General features: G+C 41.9%; 1 protein-coding gene across 1 annotated transcript; it reads left to right on the forward strand.

Moving 5' to 3' along the window:
• The first annotated feature begins 1,081 nt into the window (after positions 1-1,081).
• On the forward strand, positions 1,082-19,558 carry LOC134536485 (uncharacterized). The gene is made up of 5 exons (XM_063376206.1): positions 1,082-1,262; positions 8,821-9,116; positions 10,604-11,148; positions 15,621-15,759; positions 19,046-19,558. Exons 1-5 carry the CDS (start codon positions 1,244-1,246, stop codon positions 19,556-19,558), a joined length of 1,512 nt encoding a protein of 503 aa, XP_063232276.1. The 5' UTR covers positions 1,082-1,243.
• The last annotated feature ends 323 nt before the right edge of the window (positions 19,559-19,881 follow it).

The raw sequence follows: 19,881 nt of genomic DNA on the forward strand, positions 1-19,881 counted from the left end.
AAAATCATACCTCCAAAGCAATGCAAGCAGAGGTAAGAAATTTAGCACGAACAACATAATGAGTTACCTTGCATGTTTTAATATATATTTATGGGATTTGACTGAAAAGGGGGTGAAAACCGCATAAGGTACGTAAGGTGTTTTTTTTTTTTTTTTTAGTAATAAAGAATCATATTTACAACGAAAAGCAAGTACGAGATAAAATTGAATACAAAAATTATCAAAATTCGGCCCCGAAGATTGTAAAACGAGGGTAGGTTAGTTTTTATAGTAATAAACCACATATCCAAGCAATTTACGGGAGAGGTGAAAATTAGTCTTAGTGTTTCTAGTCTTTCACCTTTGGAGGGTTTCCCCTCCCCAGCACCCTTAATTGTAAAAGGGGGGGGGGGGAATTACACAGAGCTTTAATACAGTCTAGCCCATTGGCACTTTCTAATTAGACTACCCCCCCTTTTTTATTTTACAACTTTCCACTATTTGCTTCCCGTTTCCCTGGGACGAGTTCGAATTACTAGCGAAGCTTTCGTAGCCTTTGTCATTAAACTCTACATTTTTAGCACATCATTCATAAAATTAAGTTTTCCCAAATCCTATACATTAGAGTTTTTCAATTCCATTTATACACTAACAACATATTTCAGTTGTCACTAATTTTTTGAACGAAATTTTGTGGTACATTTTAAAGTCCATTATGCATTTTTTGAAAAGCATTTTCTTAGGCCTAAATAATTATGGTAGATATTTTAAAAAATAATTTCGTTAAAGCAATCGTTTTTGATCAAAAAAATTGGTATTGAAGGTAAATATGAGATATCAAGGCTATTACAATTTTCCACTTGCATTTGTTTAGTATATTGGTACGACACGTCATATTTTCAGTCACACTGCATGGGAATGCTATCAGCTTATCAGCATATGTACAGGGTCGCAAGCCGTGATGCTATCACGTGCTCACTACTACACCGCTAGAAATAAATGCATTCTTTCATCGACAGTTAAGACTTCAGGTACATACTACAATGGGCTACGATTAGATCCGAACAATCTCCTCGCGTCACTGTGTGCTATTCGAGTCCTTATCTTCGTCTGTTCAGTGGACGAACAGGGAGATAAGAACAGTCACTGTCTTACTGCAGGGGGAACTTCCGTCAGTCGTGTGTCTGTGCTCGCGAGGTTAGCACAGCCCGGCGATATCGCGTCGCGTTGTCGACGTCTCAGCGCGCCGAAGAACACAGTCACCATGCAGGCGAGAGACGAAGGTTTGTGTAGAGCAAGCCTTCTCAGTCAGACTGGTAGAGCAAAGCCTTCTCAGTCAGACTGGTAGAGCAAAGCCTTCTCAGTCAGACTGGTAGAGCAAAGCCTTCTCAGTCAGACTGGTAGAGCAAAGCCTTCTCAGTCAGACTGGTAGAGCAAGCCTTCTCAGTCAGACTGGCAGAGCAAAGCCTTCTCAGTCAGACTGGTAGAGCAAGCCTTCTCAGTCAGACTGGTAGAGCAAGCCTTCTCAGTCAGACTGGCAGAGCAAAGCCTTCTCAGTCAGGCTGGTAGAGCAAGCCTGCTCAGTCAGACTGGTAGAGCAAGCCTTCTCAGTCAGACTGGTAGAGCAAGCCTTCTCAGTCAGACTGGCAGAGCAAAGCCTTCTCAGTCAGACTGGTAGAGTAAAGCCTTCTCAGTCAGACTGGTAGAGCAAAGCCTGCTCAGTCAGACTGGTAGAGCAAAGCCTGCTCAGTCAGACTGGTAGAGCAAAGCCTTCTCAGTCAGACTGGTAGAGCAAGCATGCTCAGTCAGACTGGTAGAGCAAGCATGCTGTCAGACTGGTAGAGCAAAGCCTTCTCAGTCAGACTGGTAGAGCAAGCATGCTCAGTCAGACTGGTAGAGCAAAGCCTTCTCAGTCAGACTGGTAGAGCAAGCCTTCTCAGTCAGACTGGTAGAGCAAAACCTTCTCAGTCAAACTGGTGGAGCAAGCCTGCTCAGTCAGACTGGTAGAGCAAAGCCTTCTGTCAGACTGGTAGAGCAAAACCTTCTCAGTCAGACTGGTAGAGCAAAGCCTTCTCAGTCAGACTGGTAGAGCAAAGCCCTCTCAGTCAGACTGGTAGAGCAAGCCTTCTCAGTCAGACTGGTAGAGCAAAGCCTTCTCAGTCAGACTGGTCGAGCAAAGCCTTCTCAGTCAGACTGGTAGAGCAAGCCTTCTCAGTCAGACTGGCAGAGCAAAGCCTTCTCAGTCAGACTGGTAGAGCAAGCCTTCTCAGTCAGACTGGTAGAGCAAGCCTTCTCAGTCAGACTGGCAGAGCAAAGCCTTCTCAGTCAGGCTGGTAGAGCAAGCCTGCTCAGTCAGACTGGTAGAGCAAGCCTTCTCAGTCAGACTGGTAGAGCAAGCCTTCTCAGTCAGACTGGCAGAGCAAAGCCTTCTCAGTCAGACTGGTAGAGTAAAGCCTTCTCAGTCAGACTGGCCCAGTCAAACGAATGACACTTAAAACGGAACAGGGGGCGAGGAAGGTAAGGGGGTAATGATTTTTTTTTCGGAAGAGTTGTTAACACTATGAGAAATACAAATGACGCAGTGTATCTATTTTGTAATTAGTTTTTTTTTTCAAAGTGTTAAAATACTAACTACAAACCTGTTAAAATGTAAAACAGAATTTCTTATTACGTTTTATATCCCCCCCCCCCCCCGTTTTGGAAAGAACCACACACAGGACACGGCCACTTATGAAACAAATAGATCGAAACACTAAACTAGAGTGTGGAGTCTAACAACCAACAAACAGTAAAATTTACCCACGAAATTTTAGACGTCTCTCTCAATAACAAAACATCACGTGACATCCCGAGTACTCGCCGAGACGAACACTATAGTTCTTACAAGAGCCGGCAGTAGTTACCAAGACACCGAGTAGCTCTGGTCGGATCGGTTACTTTTCAACAAACCACCTGATACGGAAGGAATTGATCAAATGAGGATTCGAAAATTACAGACGGGAAATACCGCCAATTTTTTCAACGCGCCACATAATTATGAGAGCGATGTTTTTTTTTGTATATCGCAGGCCTTTTTTTTTATCATACGTTGTAGACTCGGCCTCAGAAAACTTTTTTTTTATTACTTGTTGGCCCAGACGCAATCACACCACAGAATCACACATGGGTAGTTATAGCGATAAGCACTTACACAACACAAAACTAGCACAGCGGCCTTGCTACAACGAACATAAACTTAACCCCATTCCTTCGTTTATTTTGGTTGTTTTGATTCCCGATAAATTGATGCTGCTGTAATTAGTAATGTGTAATTATAAGGAAAACAAAATAGTATTGACAGAATAAAATTAATGATAACAAAATAATTGTAAGACTAAATGCATAATTAAATTTATTCTCATTGGGAATTTCGACCGTAATTTTTATAGCTTAGCTCCATCGTGGAACAACTTAAACAAAATAAAATAATATTCGGCACGATATAGTGAACACACGCGATTTCTTATTTATTAAATAAAGTTCTCAAATGACGACGCAGTGGGACGATCAAAATTTCCTAATTAGCTCGAAAACATTTAACCGTTATAGCTGTCTAAGCAAGAGTTGACCCGAGAGAACTCTACTTAACGCTTATACGGGCTTGTGTGAATGCTTATCGCAATGTTCGATAGTAGCGAGTCAGATTGAATCACACGAAGTTTAACTGCAGGGGCGTACACAGTAAAAAAGAGGGGTACGAGGGGGGCACATATTCTCCCTCCCATCATTCTAAAAACAATCAATCACTCGCACCAACAAATGGCAAGAACTTGAAAGCAAACAGCTGGCAAAGTGGTTATATTCCCCCCCCCCCCCCCCCCCGGAAAGGAATTCTGGGTACGCTCCTTTTCAACTGAACGTTGGTTATGTTGTGCTTGTGAAACGCTTACGTTGAGTGTGGTCGGGGCTGTATTTTCATAACGTGTCGCGTGTCGCACAATCGTGGCTACGGCACTGCGCGAAGATACAGACCAGGGTTGGTCCACTTGTGTGCCGTTTGCTAACAAACCCACGTGCCTTGGTTACCACCGGCTGAATCTGTCAGCTCTGTCGGCATCTTGAGCCAATGGCGGCCCTGGACCCGTCAGTAGCTGCATCGGAACACTAGCCTAATGCATCCCTCAGCTAAGGTATAAACTAGAAGTGCATCGTAGTGGACGTAGCCATCTTTGCGTTGCTTCAGAACTCTCGCTTATGATGCATCGGCATCTCTGCAAGCGTCCACTGAGTCGAGGTTTCCAGGGATGCGACACTCGCATCCACTGATGCGACCCTACGTCCATTAGCTTAGGAATAAAGTTTTATTATTTATGTTCGCAGGCTTTCACGGCCGTTATCTGAAGTAGCTTGGCTTCTGGGTTGTAGCCGCGTCCTTGGCGAATAATTCACCGACGTCTCGGTCGACATTGTAGTCGCCATCATGCGAAGACAACTAAAAACCTTAATAATATTTACCGAAAAGCGAACTTAAACTCACAAGGGTACTTAAATCTCATTATAAGAATTTTTAATCATTTGAAATTCACAACATTGTGTTCGCTGACTTTTATAATAGTCACGTTTCTTTTTTTTCTTTTTTTTTTTTTTTAAGTAGTCGTTATTAACAATTTCTGAATATTCGTAGATATCACGATTCAAAATAGCTACGTGCACATCAGTACGACCGGCTGCTGACAGGTGGCGCTAGCGGTAATGTGTCCTCCGCATTGTGGCCACTGTGTCTGCATTGTGCTGAGAGATTAGGGACCAAGCGCGGCTCCAGAAGGGGGGCGGTGGGGGCGATAGCCCCTCCCGAGACCAATTTTATTGATTAGTGTGATATTTAATTTCATATGTTAAACTTTTATCTAATCAAAAGTTGCATGGAGCTACTAAGGTTCTGTATTTGAAACCTGTAATTTGTAAATAATATTCCAAGGCCAATATCTGACCACTTTCATTTTTTGCAACTACGACCTTTCTTTGTCCGACAGCCCCTCCCGAAAAGTCATCCTGAAGCCGCCATTGTTAGGGACGTGTCCCTGAGTACTCGGACACAGCTAGCACCACACACGGGCAGCGATACGCCCAACTGCCATCTGGCCGGGAGATAAGGGGTGGGGGTGGAACAGTCTCGCTGCATTCGGCCGTTCAGTGGACTCCACGCTGCGGTAAGTGGAGGGGCAGCGGCCAGTCAGAGCAGGCCAACACGGACAGGTACGCTCATGCCCCACTAGCTAGCCCGTCTAACAAGGGCGTAACTACACTCATCTCGGCGCACCGCCTCCCCTCCCCCCGAACTCCTTTTTTTCCAAACCAACCAAACCAAACCCATTCCGGACAACATCTCATATTGCCACCACATATTTATTACACTTTTCCAAATATTTTTCAATCAACTTATGTGGAAAATACTACAGTAATTTCATTCTTAATACATCGCAGGTTGGCGGAAAAAAAATACCAGTTTAGTAATATTTGACGATACACATGCATGCGTCTTTCAATATAATTAATCGTTCATCTGCCATCCACATATTTTTTTTGTATTCTAACTCTGCCAGTTTAGTTCTCCCCCTTTTTTCCTTCACAAATGTGATGTCTGGGACACAAGCCCCTTCTGCCCCCCCCCCCCCTTTCTTGTTACGTCCCTGCCGACGAGTCGAAAGTTTGATGATGGTTGGGGGGGGGGGGGGGGGGGGGGGGGAAGTCCCCTGGACTCGGGTACTAGGGGGTGTTCCGGTTGAATTATGAGATTATTTTAATGCTTGGATCCACCCCGACAGCACGACAATTACATGTCTGTCGCAATTAGAATTCATAGGAAACTTCATAGGAAACTTTTCAAGATCACTTTTATATTTATGGCCAAAGGAACGTTTACAATTTTTTTAAAATTATTTTTAATATTTTTAATAGTGAGGGTTGAAAACTTGTCCATTAGGTAATGGAGAGGGGGCTAGAAACAATTATTTCCCCCGGGCCCTATATCTTCTCTTGATGATCCTGCCTAAATTACACGGGTAATGTACAATTGCACATTAATTAAATTAACTAATGAAATGGTATTTGTTTACTACATTTAGTCTGAATAAATAATCTCCGACTATTCAGTTGACATCGGGGTCGCCATCTTCACTGTTGCATTTGCATACTAAGATTGTGTAGGTATAACTATGACTTTTTTTTCGTTTATCAGTAGCTACACATATTATATACAGGGGTAGGTATTTTTCGCGTAAACGTTTTAAGACTAGCTGCAAGTTAAAACACACAGCATCGTCTGTTTTTCGTGATTGGTTGAGTTTCTTACAGGCACATATCTACCGCACACCAATCACAGTAATTCAGTGCCGAAGCAAACGCGTCCTGGGTGGTTCGGTCAAACCCGAAAAAAATACTTGCCCCTACTTATCTATGACCTTGCTCCAGTAGGACATGCTTCCTGATTGGCTGCATCTGTTGGCCAATCAATAGGTGATAAATATGGGTGGGCATTTTTCGCGAAAAGATCTGAACAATTATTAGACTGCAACAAGGTATACCCGCACCAGCGTTTTCTTCCTTGTGATTGGCAGCCGTCTGCGAGAGAAGTCGTTGCCTTATTTGACCGAGCCACTCAGGACGCGTTTACTTCCGCACTGAATCGCTGTGATTGGTGTTGTTACAATCTATATGTACCTGGGAGAAACTCACCCAATCACGAAACACAGACTGTGCTACAATTTTTTGACTTTCAACGAGTCTAGAAATCTTTTCGCGAAATCTGCATGCCCCTAGTGATCAATATGCTGCTGGTTGTCTAGGTCAGCGGGTCCCATTTTTTTTTCGGCCAGGGAACTCTATGATCGACTTTTCTTTTGGCAGATCACCAACCCCTTCAAAGAAAGTTATTTACAATAATTTTGCCTGTTTCATATGACATTCGTCCTGACTCACGGAACCCCTGTGACTCTGCCACGGAACACCTTTTGGAAACCGCTGCTCTAGGCTGTCTGGCCGAACACATGCAATATTTTGTATTTTTTGTTGATGCTGCTGTTGTATGCTCGTTCTGGTATTGACAATTTTTGTTGACCGATGCCCAAACTATGTTAAATTTGTATCCATCTTCCTGTTCATGTTCTATTAAATGTTTCAATGTTTTTGTTGCTTCTATAATGCGTGTTTTCTTGTCTTTTTTTTTCAAATGGGCTTGTATTATAGTATTAAGTACGACGTTCAAAGTATTTCGGTTCTCCAGATGACAAATTATGGCGCTTTGAGTGGTGACTATACTATGCATTATATTATGGCTAGTGCATGTATGTTTCACATAAAAATCTGAAAGCCCATTAGACTGCACTATGGTAGACCTCGCTAGCGGTTTCTTCCTTGCAATTGGCAGCTGTCTGCAAGAGAAGACACTGCCCTATTTGACCGGGTCATTCAGGACTCGTTTGCTTCCGCACTGAGTGGCTGTGATTGGTCTGCCGACAGTAGACTTGTATCTGAAAGAAACTCGACCAATTATGAAACACAGACCACTACTGTGTTTTAACTCTCAGTAGCTGTAGTCTAAATCTTTTCGCGAAAAAGTATGCCCTTAATTATGGTGTAAGAATAAAATGATGAAATGTAAGTCCCTTTTCTCTTTCAAGATATTGTTTGGCATTTTCCATGCCTACAAATTATTTTAACTCCCATTTACACCACTGTGATTTTTTCAAACATGACTTTCAGGGGTAGTTTTCTAATCTATTATTCATTTATAATTTTGTGATTTTGCATTAGAATTAAATTCGTCGATTGTTTATAAGTTGTTTCAGCAGACCAATAAGTAATAATTCAAACGTCAACAAATACTTTAAATAAGGATTTATATTGCTACTTTATAACGAATTGTCTGAATATTTGAAATGTTTAAGTTGTGTAGCCGGTGGTCTATCTCAAGTAACTTTTGCTAGAAATTATTGGTGCAATACCGGTATTGAACTATTTCCCGAAGGTATGAGTTCTGTAAATTACTTATACTGTATGTATATATGGACAACTGTCATGGAGAGAGTACATTGCACATGCAAATACTGATTCGTGCTTTCGCCATTCAATTAAATATTGCTGTATGCTAACCTTTTTATGAAGGGACTTATATTAATAATAAAAACAGATTCGCACACACTCACTTAAAAATGACGTAAACAAATGTGGTGTGCCTGTATCATGGACACGGCCGTGTGTTGTACGTGAATACGTGTACGTAACAGATAATATTTTCTAAACAAAATATAAAATACGCTATTTTATGTGTGTTATAATCATGTTTGAACACTAAGAAGTCGCCTATAGGCCGACATGAGATATTTTTGATGATATATTTTTTATTTAACACCATATTTATTCACTGTAATTATTTTACACTAATTTTTTATATATGAAATCGATAGAGTTTGACGAGAGCTGACGATTGAAACTGAAACGAAATTCGTAGCTTCTCCGAGTCATAAGTTATACCAAATGAAAATCTCGAAAAGCAGCAAAATGACCTCAAAATGGCGGCGCTTTCCCCTCCACCACGCGAGGTGCGTCTCAATCCTCACTTAGCGTAACGAATTCTTTGATCCTTCAGCTATCCAGTGGTGTAATTAAATTTTAGATGGAGATGATAGATACGTAGCTGCAACACCAAACGGTATCCCCAGATTTTGTTATCATTCGTTTTTTTTTTTGGATTGCCTCCCACTATGGAAGAAATTTTAAAGACGTATTCACGTCAACAAGTTGCATGTGGTGCGATATTATGAATGCCACATTCGAGACTGTATAGTGTTTGTTTGTTTACAGGTGAAGCTCGTGATCTGCACAGGAGGCTGGGGACCCGGAGCATGGAGGAGGAGCCGCTGACAGCGGGAGAGGGCCGGTCCAACGGAGATGCCGTGAGGGCCTCCGAGGACCAGGACCACGACCACGACCACGACCACAAGCACAAGCACAAGAAGAAGGAGAAGGTCACCCGCGCCGACACCGCCATGAGCCTGGCCAGCCATGCCCTGACCACCGGACTGACCGTGTACTTCACCGTCCTCGGCTTCAAGTCGTACTCGCTCTTCTCGTGGCATCCGGCGTGCATGGCGATAGGGGTGAGTTCCTTTTGTTCACTCGCTGTCCGTTAACTTAATGACCTGCATAATTATGATCGGGCCTTGGCCTCTCGTCATGGCTGGGGCCCTAACCACTCTCCCGATTTCGATTTGAAGGAGTGCATCTCCTTCTGGCTGCGGGTTTCACCGCCGGCTTCTGGTCTAAGTTCTGGTTGACTGGCTCGAGCGGGGTGTAAGGGCCAGTACGGCTGGTAAGTGAGGGCTGGAGGTAGGCTCGCTCCTCACATAGGAAGCCCTGGCGGGGGTGCTCTTTCACGTAAGGGAGGATTCTTCCTGTGTCTGCCAGTAGTCCTGGTCTCTCTTCTCTTACAGATCTGTACTGTTGGAACGACTGGAGGTTACCCACCTGCTGGGACCCAGTCTGAGATCCTCCATGCAGGCGAAGATGGCCTGATGACATGTGACTGAATACAGTAGTAAATTCAAACAAAAGGCACATTCGATTTTTTTTTACTTTTGTGGGTAGTCTTTCCGAAAGTTCTGAGGGAGGGGGTTATGGAATAACACCACAGAAAGAGAAGGAAATAAAGGTGGGTGGGGGGAGGGCGTCCTCTCTCGGAAACACTAAAAAAATGAACTTAAATTTCAACTAAGGTTTTGATAACTTATCTTCAGAGTTTTTAATATTATTTTTACTAATTATGTGGGGAATACTGGGTTCTTAAAGGGATAGCCCAATTAAGTTTTATACAATTTTATTAATTACCAATATTTACATTACTAAAAATGTCTGTTCACAAGATTCTCAATGTCTGTCAAGTTCCACATTTCAAACTTATCACTGGAGCTAGGCTTAACAGTGGTTTGCTCCTTACATCGCGCCTGTTCACACACACAGTCTAGCACCACTCAGTTTCACTCTCATGGTCCCGTCACTCCTTGTCGCGCCGCTCTCGAAGGGGTCTCTCGCCATCTTCGCCCATCTTGCACTTCACTAAACTCTCGGAACTCACGCGGAGGCTGGCATCGATATTTTATATCCACCGGCTGTCCTCCTCGAACCACCAGGAGTTTATTTAAAATGTGTGATTTTTACGAAGCTCTTGTAAGAATAATGGCAAGGATCACCACAGTGGATAAATGTAATAGGCTTAACAAAACTTAACATTGTGACTTCTAGCTGCCAGGTCAACAATTTATCGATTTATATCAGTATGATATACAGCTATTTTCTTCAGGATTCAAAGTATCTGAGTGGTAAGGTAATGGTCAAGGGTTTGATACCCAGTCAGATAATGGATTATTCATGTATGAAAAATTTTCTTCCTGTGTTAAGTACCCACTACATAATCATACTGCGGAAACATATGACCCATGACTGCACAACCTTTTAAAAATCACTAGCTCTATTCTCATACTGTTTCAGGAGTCATGATATTCAGCTTATGAGTATGTATTACAAGGACTCGTAATCACAATCATTGTGCACTAGTAACATCAACATTGCATTGTTGATATGTTCCTAGTCGCTGGCGCTATCGGCCCAATCCATCATGGTGATGTCGCACGGCAACATTCTGACTGGCGCCCTGACCCGGAAGTGGCGTGTGCGGTCCCACTGGATCCTGCTGGTCTTGGCATCGGCTTTCATCGCCGTGGGCTTCATCACCATAGTGGTGAACAAGAACGACCGCGGGAAGCGCCACTTCGTGTCCGTCCACGCCATTGTCGGGCTGCTGTCCATGCTCCTGATGGTACTTGGCAATGCCAACGGTGTGGCGGCACTATATGCCCGGTGGTTCAAGACACACATCAAGCCACCTTACCTCAAGCTGGGTCACAGCATCCACGGAATCATTACGTTCGTGGCCAGCATCGCAGCTCTCGTGACCGGACTCTTCACCAACTTCTACAAGAGGGAAGCAAGTTCATCGTCCCAAGTGATCTGCACCATCGCGCTCGGCCTGGCGGGCGTTTTTACGCTCGTGAGCTCGGTGAAGTCGGCTTACCGCCGCTTCAAGAAACTTTCTCAAGGCCATTCCCACGAACATCACACACAACTTGAGACAAACTGATTAACACAGAGCCTGATATTTAGAGGGTTTGACACTGTATTTGTTTTGTTTTTTTTATAGAGAAGGCTTTAAATTTTTGATTGGTTTGAAAAATTTTTGGCTTGGCGATTGCTATTTATTTGTTATTTATATCGCTGATTCAAGAACCTTAGGACATGTCCACACCTAAAGTGTTATATGCTGATATACTAAATTTACAAATACAATACACTTGCAGGATACAAATAAAATTTGTTTTATACTTTAAATTTTTAAACAAAAATATTAACTACTTCATATGAATGTTGAAGAATGTTTGAAATGTACCTATACTGCCTTTTCTAGCAACTGAGTTCAGTTTATAAGAGTGTTGCGAGTGATTAAAAAGGCCCTAATTAGCTTGAAATAAAGATGTACGAGGGTTATGCACTAAGTCAAGGGCATGAGACACTTACTCAGGTGTGACATTTTCACATGATATTTAGGCAGTAAGGCAACAATCCTGCAATGATAGGGTACTCCAGGGTGTGAGGACTTCAAGATGCATGTCACATCCATCTACTAAGCATGTTGATTACAAATTACCCGACCCCTAGCCAGGACGACACCACTAAGGGCGATTTTGGCGAGATGCATGTACTAAACTGTGATTATTCCAGGTCACATTGATTAAATGGAATTTATTTACAAACACACTATATTGCTTGAAATATATTTCTCAGTTGGCGACCTTCCAAACTTAATACTAAATGATTGTTAATTAAAGGAAAAAAAACCATAGCCCTCAAGTCGACTATCGCTCGGAAGATATAGTCGATACTAGGAAATCATTGCCATCCCAACTCCAACTCACGAGGCCCATTATTCTGTGTCGGTGCCTGTGTGGGCCTTGGTGTTGCTATTGTGTCCCAAACCAATGTACCAGTTGCTAACTCTGATCTCACTGGTTTGCTCTCAGATGAGTCGTACCACTATCCCTCTCCTGTCATTAAGTCAAAGTCCCTTGGTGGCTTACCCATCTCACATGTGGTTGTCAGTCTGTGTGGTAGCATTGTTTATGAATTTCTATACTGTCTGTCCTGCACAAATTCTTCTATATTTGTTTAGTGAATATACACACTTCGGGTCGCCGAATGCCGCTGGCTGTTCGTGCTCTCTTGTAGTCACGATGATGAAGTGTGCCACACGTTCGGGCGCCAAATGTCGCGGCCTCGTCTCGGATGAAGATGTGGAGACGGGGTGGACGTCGCTCGGTCGTTCGGTAGTCGTGATGTTTGCCCGGCGCCAGCTATTGGGTAGAGCAGCCTCACACTCTGAGGCGGGAGTGGACCATTCAGCCCAGTGCAGCTGACCGAGGACGTGCTGACAAGGTGCCCGCGGTCTCACAAGGAGTCGCTAGCGAAAAGTCTGGGAGCAGGAGAGAGGAATGCCCGCGGTCTCACGAAGTGTCGCTAGCGGAAAGGTTGGCAGTGGGAGAGACGGATGCCCGCGGTCTCATGAAGAGTCGCTAGCAGAGGATTGCACATGGTCTCACAAAGAGTCGCTAGTGGATGGGTAGACGGAGAGAGGTAGGATAAGAGAGAGAGAAGGAAGCCCGCGGTCTCACTAGGAGTCGATAGCTGAGGAGAAAGAGAGAGAAGTATTCCAATAATTCCACAATTGCTTGTATTGGACTTTATTCTCCCAGATTGGCTAGAAGAGAGAACTTATAATGGTGTTTCTCCCAGATTGGCTGGGCGAGGAGAGCTGTCTAGGCCGCCGCCGTTTCCTCATATGCTCGGCCGGGAGCATGTGACAGCGATACCAGGAACTATTATGTTCCCATAACTAGCTTTTTTTCCTAACCTAACTAATTACTAAGTGTGTTTGGGAGGGGTCTGGGTAGGGAAGACTCTAAGTGCGTCTCAGGCCGAAGCCTATACGCTCTAAGCATGCAGGTTTTGAACCATGCAGGAGAGGAAGCATGCATCATGTGCTAGGAGGGGATTGGCCAGCCATGGCAACGTTTTAGCCATGACTAACTCCCCTCACTGACTATTCTAAGTTAAAACTAGATAAGTTGGGCCCAGGTAAAACCTGCATAGACACAGGGAAAACCCTGGGCACTGACATGCGGGATGCAAAATTTCATGCATTAATTACAAGCAGTTTGGTTACAGGAAACAGAAGGATGGTTCTGGAAGAAGAGTTGGACAGAGTAGAAAGGCTACTATGCAAGTGGGCAGGAGCTTGGACATTTTGTCCGCATTTGGATTTGGTGGCACTGGTTGTTTTGGGGGCGACTTTAGTCGTTTCCCGCCAGGCTGCCAGCCGAATAGTTTAAGAAAATATGATAATTAATTATACGACCGCAGTGCTCAGGTTGCCCCAGTTGCCGCGGTCGTGTATGCCGACTCATTGCGCTGCCAGCCTGGGCATGTCAATCATCGGCTAGTCCAATGTTGCTTATTTGCGCCGCAGGACGTGGTCAGGCACATGGTCAGACACCTATTAATCAATAGTGAGTCTACTCACTGAATAATTATATATAGTTTAATTTAAGGGTCAATAAATGTCAGGATACATGTGTGTAATGTTGATGTATTCATTAGAGCCCCGCTGGGCCAAAACATGACTGGTTTCATTAGAGCCCCGCTGGGTCAAAACGCGACTGGTTTCATTAGAGCCCCGCTGGGCCAAAACGCGACTGGTTTCATTAGAGCCCCGCTGGGCCAAAAACACGACTAGGGGCCCGACTCGTCGTCGCTGCCTGCACCGGACACCTCCGTGTGCAGGCGTTTGGCACGCTTGCCGGTGGCCATTGTCCACCCCCTTGTGTCGTCAGAGCTCGGCCCTGAAGGGGCCTCGCTCACTGCCATGTCGACAGTTTCGCTAGTCATTGTCCTGTTCTTTTGTCGCCTACCGCTTGGGTACACCCACTGACCGTCCCCCGGGGCTAGTTAGCCGGGTTCGGGCTAGGCTACAGGGGATCTAACTCCCCGGGTGTTGCCAAGGTCGTCGGTCGTCAACTTTCACTTACACACTGTCAACCTTTACCGCCTGTGCGCATTTAGCACACAGGCACCTTTCTTTATCGCTGGGTAGTACTAATAAGTGCTAACCACAGCTTGGGCGGTGAGCGCTGAGCTGCAATAGGTGCTAGCCACAGCTGATGCGAAGATCTGGTAGAGCAGCTCCGGGACACGTCCGTCCTCCACCGAAGCGCAGCTGGAACTCCCATAACTCACTTTGTTAGCCCGCACAATTTATACACGTTTCTTCTACAATCATTTGTGTTAGAATTTTACATATTCCTATCCCTTTAGATCATTTGCATTTACAATATTATTTACAAGTCTACAAAACATACTTACAATACACACTTAATAATCTTCATACATATTTACAACTGCCATCTGGTGACGAGTGGTGGCACTACCAGGGCCATGGCTGGAATATTGTGCCGCGGACAGGGCTGTGACCCGGGTTTTTGTTTAAATAAAGAGGAGGTACGACGTAAAAACAAATTAATAATTACGCACATGAAGCTAAAATGATTAATTTTTATCTTACTTCATAAGAGCCACATTTATGACTTCGGTTATTATTCAAAACAAAACATTTGAAAAAAAATCACTGTAAATATGTTATTTATTTTGTATGTAATATTTCTTTTAAGAAACATTCAGATTTTAGTCTATATAACTTTCATTAACTCCCAGGTGAAAACACACTTGAAAACCGCAATTTTACAGAAAACCTCCACAAAATGCAATTTACAATTTAGTGAACTCAATCTAAGACTCGAATTGTTAAACCTAGGGGGGGACTTCTCTTCAAATCTAGTGGTCACGGCCACAAATTTATTCTGTGCATACTGCCCAAATAAAATGCTATTTATCGAAAAGAGTGATGAATTAAGCACATAGTTTCAAATAACCCAAAAAGTTCAGATTACTTGTCAAGCAATATACCATAGTTATACGGATATATTTATTACAAAATGCAATAAAATAGTCAATCAAATGTGATATCATTTGAAAGAGTAAAAAGGGAATCAATCTAAAATTTAATACCTATCAAAGAAAATAACCGGCAGTTTTTTTCATATGACTTTTAAATTGCTTTACTATAAAAAATATAGTTCAAGGATACCTTTATCATAAACATATAAAGAATCTTTATTCACGCAAGACATCCAGTTTTAAATTGTTGAAAACAATTGTTAAAAAAAAAAACAAAAAAAAAACGTGGCCATAAATGTCATAAACTGCCATTTATAATCTTCCCGATAACGTGATAGATTTTTACACGACCTCCTGTATTTTAAGGCCATCTCGCTAGATCTAGTTAATAATCTATAGTCGTTTCAGTAAATTCGTACTAAAATAAAATTATGGAGATTGGCTTTTGAACTTACAATTGTATCCTCGATCTGCTGGCGATAATCGAAGCGCCTTCGTACACGATGTTTCTGATGGAATTCATAAAAAGAAAAAGCATAAGAAAGGAAGATCGTGTTTCGCTGTTTGTCTACCATGAGTTTTGCTTGTCATGTGTTGACCGCTGGTTTAAGTGTATATTTTACTTACGTGAGCTTCAAATCTTATCAGTTTTTTTCATGGCATCCAGCATGTATGACGATAGGGGTAAGGCACGGACAAACATATTGCTCTATTGTTGATACCTGTGTTTACTTTTGCTACATAACCTATAATTTCGCAGAGTTAACGCGGTGATAGTGATAGTACATAATAGTATAATTAGCTTACAAGATGCAGTTGATAAAATACGAACGAATAAGTTTATTGTTCAAGATATATTTAAGTCGATAAGATTGCAGTGTATAAAAATTAATCACACGTTAAAGACATTTCGCTATCGTAAACTGTTAAATGCTAATGTACATGCGATAAACTTTGTTGACAAGCCTTTGATACTCTCCATTCATGCTAATTTGCACATGGTATTAACAAATTTAATTTTGGGAAGGAGATGAGAGACTCGAAAAAAAATGTACTTACGGAAAATAGGTTGGGTAATTTTTTAAAAATAAAACCAGGTAAGTTAATATTCTAACGTAGCGGCTTTTCTGGAAATTAATAGTACAATTCCGAAAATACTTTTTGCAAACACTAGAGATGTTCCTGTATTCACTCCAAAAACAGCGTTGATAAAATCGTACTGGTTTTTAAGAAATCACAGTTCATAGCAGACATTACAATATCTGTGCATAGATGCAACCGTCGCCATTGTTTTTAAACCTTCTTACACATAGAAAAAACATGATTTGCAAATCCCTTTTAAAAAATGGAGACTTTTGATTAGGTTAGGTTAACTAGGCCTACATTAAAAATACGGTGATCTTTTGTGAATGTTTGGTTAGATCAGGATAGCTGCATCGTAAAGTGGTAATTTCTAAGCAAACATTAAAAATATTTTACAGTATTTTTAATGTAGCCATACCAACCTAACCAACCGTTCACAATGTTTTAAAGTAATTTTAAGGTAACTAACCTAACCTAATCAACCACTCTCACGATTTGAACAAAGTTCTACAAAACATTAACACAAGAGACACACACACGGGAAAACAAAAAATAGTGACGACCACATCAATGCACAGGTATTGTAATATATGCTATAAATGGTGATTTCTCAGAAACCAGTTGGAATTTATCAACTCTGTTTTAGGAGAAATACAGGAACGTATCAATTGTTTGAGAAAAGTATTTTAGTAATTTTATTATTAATTTCCAGAAAAGCCATGATGTAAGAATGTTACCCCAGGTAATTTCTGAAGGAATGCCACTTTTCTGAGAAAAGAAAAAATCTAAAATTATTTTTTTTACTTCCTGATATGTTTTACAATCATTATTAGCCAAGAGGCTGTTGTGCTACTTCAAGTAGTTTACTATTTTTTTACAATTTTAATGAGTAATGAGGTTATGTTATATGTTACAAAAAAATACTGTAAAACTGTTACCTACTGATATTGTGAGAATGGGTGGTTAGGTTATTTGAAGTGAGAGACATTAAAATTACTTAAAAATAGTGGGGATGGTTTTTTAGGTTAGCTTAGCGACATTTAAAATACCTTGAAATAGTGTGGATTCTTGGTTATGTTAGGTTGGTAGTTTCATTCAAAATACTGTAAAATTGTTTGTACAATTGCTTAAGAATCACCAAGGAATATAAAATATAGCCAACCAACTGTTCCTTGAATTCAGTATTGAATAAATTATTTCATACTGTGCCTACTAAGAAAATAGTGAATTTTTTTTTACCTTCAAAAGATAAATTCAAACCTTGCACTAATAAGTGGTAATATAACCTACTCACTTTTTAACCAAGGTTTAATATAATATTTATAAGGTTTACAATATATTTGAACAAATTTTATTATGTACAAAGTAAGGCGCGTTATGGAAAAAATGAGTGAATTTTTACGATGCAATGGAATTTGTACACAAAGATAGAGGACCCACGTGTATGAAAATAAACCCTTATATTAGAAGACATACCAACATATTGGTGTGTGAAACAAAACTTTATAACAAAGAGTAATATGTTTTCTCCGCTTACGTAGCAAGACACATCAGGATGATTTACACAATTCCTATTGGAACTCATTTTTTATCAACTTTGATCTATCCTGCACAGCTAAAACACACAAACTGACCTCAAAGTGTTGAAATTAAGGATGGGATCCCATCTTGCAGTATCCCAGTGATGAAGTGGGGATTCCCATCCTGGGGTATTCCTGTGATTAAGAGGCTTGAGTCAAGCAGGTGGTTTTACTTATTTTTTTTGACACTATCTCAAAAAGTAGATCTGATAAAAAAAAAATTGGTTGTCTGTAAAGTCGGTTTACGGACGATAGTTTAACGTGACGTCATAACAAAACATTGATGAAATGATTACATACTTTTATGAATAAAATTGAATCATTTTTATTAAATTATCACTATTTTGTATGGATACAAAGGAGTGAAATGAAATCTACAATTTAATTGATAAATTTACTTTTATTTGCACTCATTAATTCAAAATGTTTAATACTTTAACGAAGAGATTATTTTAACTATAACTTTTATACATGTTTGCTATTTAACTTCTTCCAATCTGTCTTCTACTGCTAAGGATAGGATGATGATAGGAAAAGTAGGAAATGAATGGGAGTGTTTCAAGTTCAATGTGCCTCGAAAAAGTCAAATCGATGGTTGTTCCAATCAAGTGGAAGAGAGATAGATGCAGCGCAAGCGTACAATGAGTGTAACGGGACACAGTGCAATGGGGCAATGTGCGTAACGGGACACTTTTTCGTGTGTGCAGCCGGCGTTCATCGATTTATTAGACGTTGTCACGTCAAAAAACTAATTTTTTATTTATATTCAGCCCCCAAAATATAGCTAAAATCAGTTCCAAAATCCTAGGCACAACAAATTTTTTTTTTTCTTGTTGGCCTGTGCCATTAATGGAAATTAACTTGATTATTTTTCTAAATTAAATAAATAATTGTATACACATGTTTATATTAATATTGAATACGGAGTATTTATTTAATAAATTTTGCTACAGTGCATTTCAAAATAGTTCAGTATCTTAAATCAAAAAGAAGTATAACTTCTAATGCACATACTTAAGTACACACACTTTTTTTCTTTTTCTTTTAACTTTAATCCTAGTTTTGTTTCAACCAAAATATTATAAATATTGTTAGAATTTTTCACTTCTGGAATATGCCCTTTTTGGGTCGAGGACCGAGTGTTGTCCCTGCACCTCTGTACTGCAGAAGGCAATGAAGTACCACTGCAGACTCATTGCATCTAGTCCACTGCATTCTCACAAACGACTGGGGATTACAGCATAGCCTCTGTCTGTGTGCTGGGATGTTGCCGTGCACAGGGTGTGGCATGTCCGTAATGTCTGCAGGCTCTGGCGCTGATGGCCCAGGCCATCATGGTGATGTCCCCCGAGAACATCCTGGCGAGCCCGCTGGGACGGCAAGGCCGCGTGCGAGCCCACTGGATCCTGCAGGCCCTGGCCGCGGGCTTCATCTTCGCGGGCTTCCTGGTCGTCGTGGTCAACAAGAACCGCGGCGGGAAGCCGCACTTCGCGACGCTGCACGCCGTCGCGGGGCTCGTGACCGTGGTGCTGGTAGCGCTGACGAGCTGCGGCGGCGTCGGGACGCTCTTCTCCGCGCGGTTCAAGGCGCTGGCGCGGCCGGCGGCCGTGAAGCTCGCCCACAACATCCTGGGCATCGTGACGTTCGCGGCGGGCGTCATCACGCTGGTGCTCGGCCTCTACTCCGGCTTCTACAGGCAGGAGGCCGGCTTCTCCTCCCAGGTCATCTGCACGGTCATCCTCACCCTCGCCGGCATCCTCACGCTGGAGACCCCCGTCAAGTCCGCCTACGCCCGCTTCAAGTCCCTGTCGCAAGTCTGACCGCCTGGCTCATGTTTTGAAAATGCTTCACGCGACTCGGAGGAATGTTTTGACGGCTACCGAGAAACCCTGTTTCGAGGGACGCTGTTTTAGACTTAACTAACCAAGAAAACTTTTTTTAAAGGCGTGTATTTGAAAGTTTTTTTTCATAGTTTGGGAATTTCTTAAGAGCAGGCCTCTACATCTTTTAAAGTTTAGGAGCAAAGTACAAAATATAAGAGCCAGCAATAAAAAAAGTTATACATTATTGAGCATTTATACTTTTAGATTTTATTTTCACATTGAAGTAATAAACGGTAGTACCTATAAAGCAACTTGGCACT

Source organism: Bacillus rossius, chromosome 11, assembly GCF_032445375.1.
Source record: "Bacillus rossius redtenbacheri isolate Brsri chromosome 11, Brsri_v3, whole genome shotgun sequence".
NCBI classification, from domain to species: Eukaryota; Metazoa; Arthropoda; class Insecta; order Phasmatodea; family Bacillidae; genus Bacillus; species Bacillus rossius.

What these genes read in the sequence shown, in the direction of transcription:
- LOC134536485 (XM_063376206.1), top strand. An exon ending in CGGCGTGCATGGCGATAGGG is followed by an intron (nt 9,117 to 10,603) that starts GTGAGTTCCTTT and finishes ATATGTTCCTAG; the next exon opens with TCGCTGGCGCTATCGGCCCA. An exon ending in CAGCATGTATGACGATAGGG is followed by an intron (nt 15,760 to 19,045) that starts GTAAGGCACGGA and finishes TAATGTCTGCAG; the next exon opens with GCTCTGGCGCTGATGGCCCA.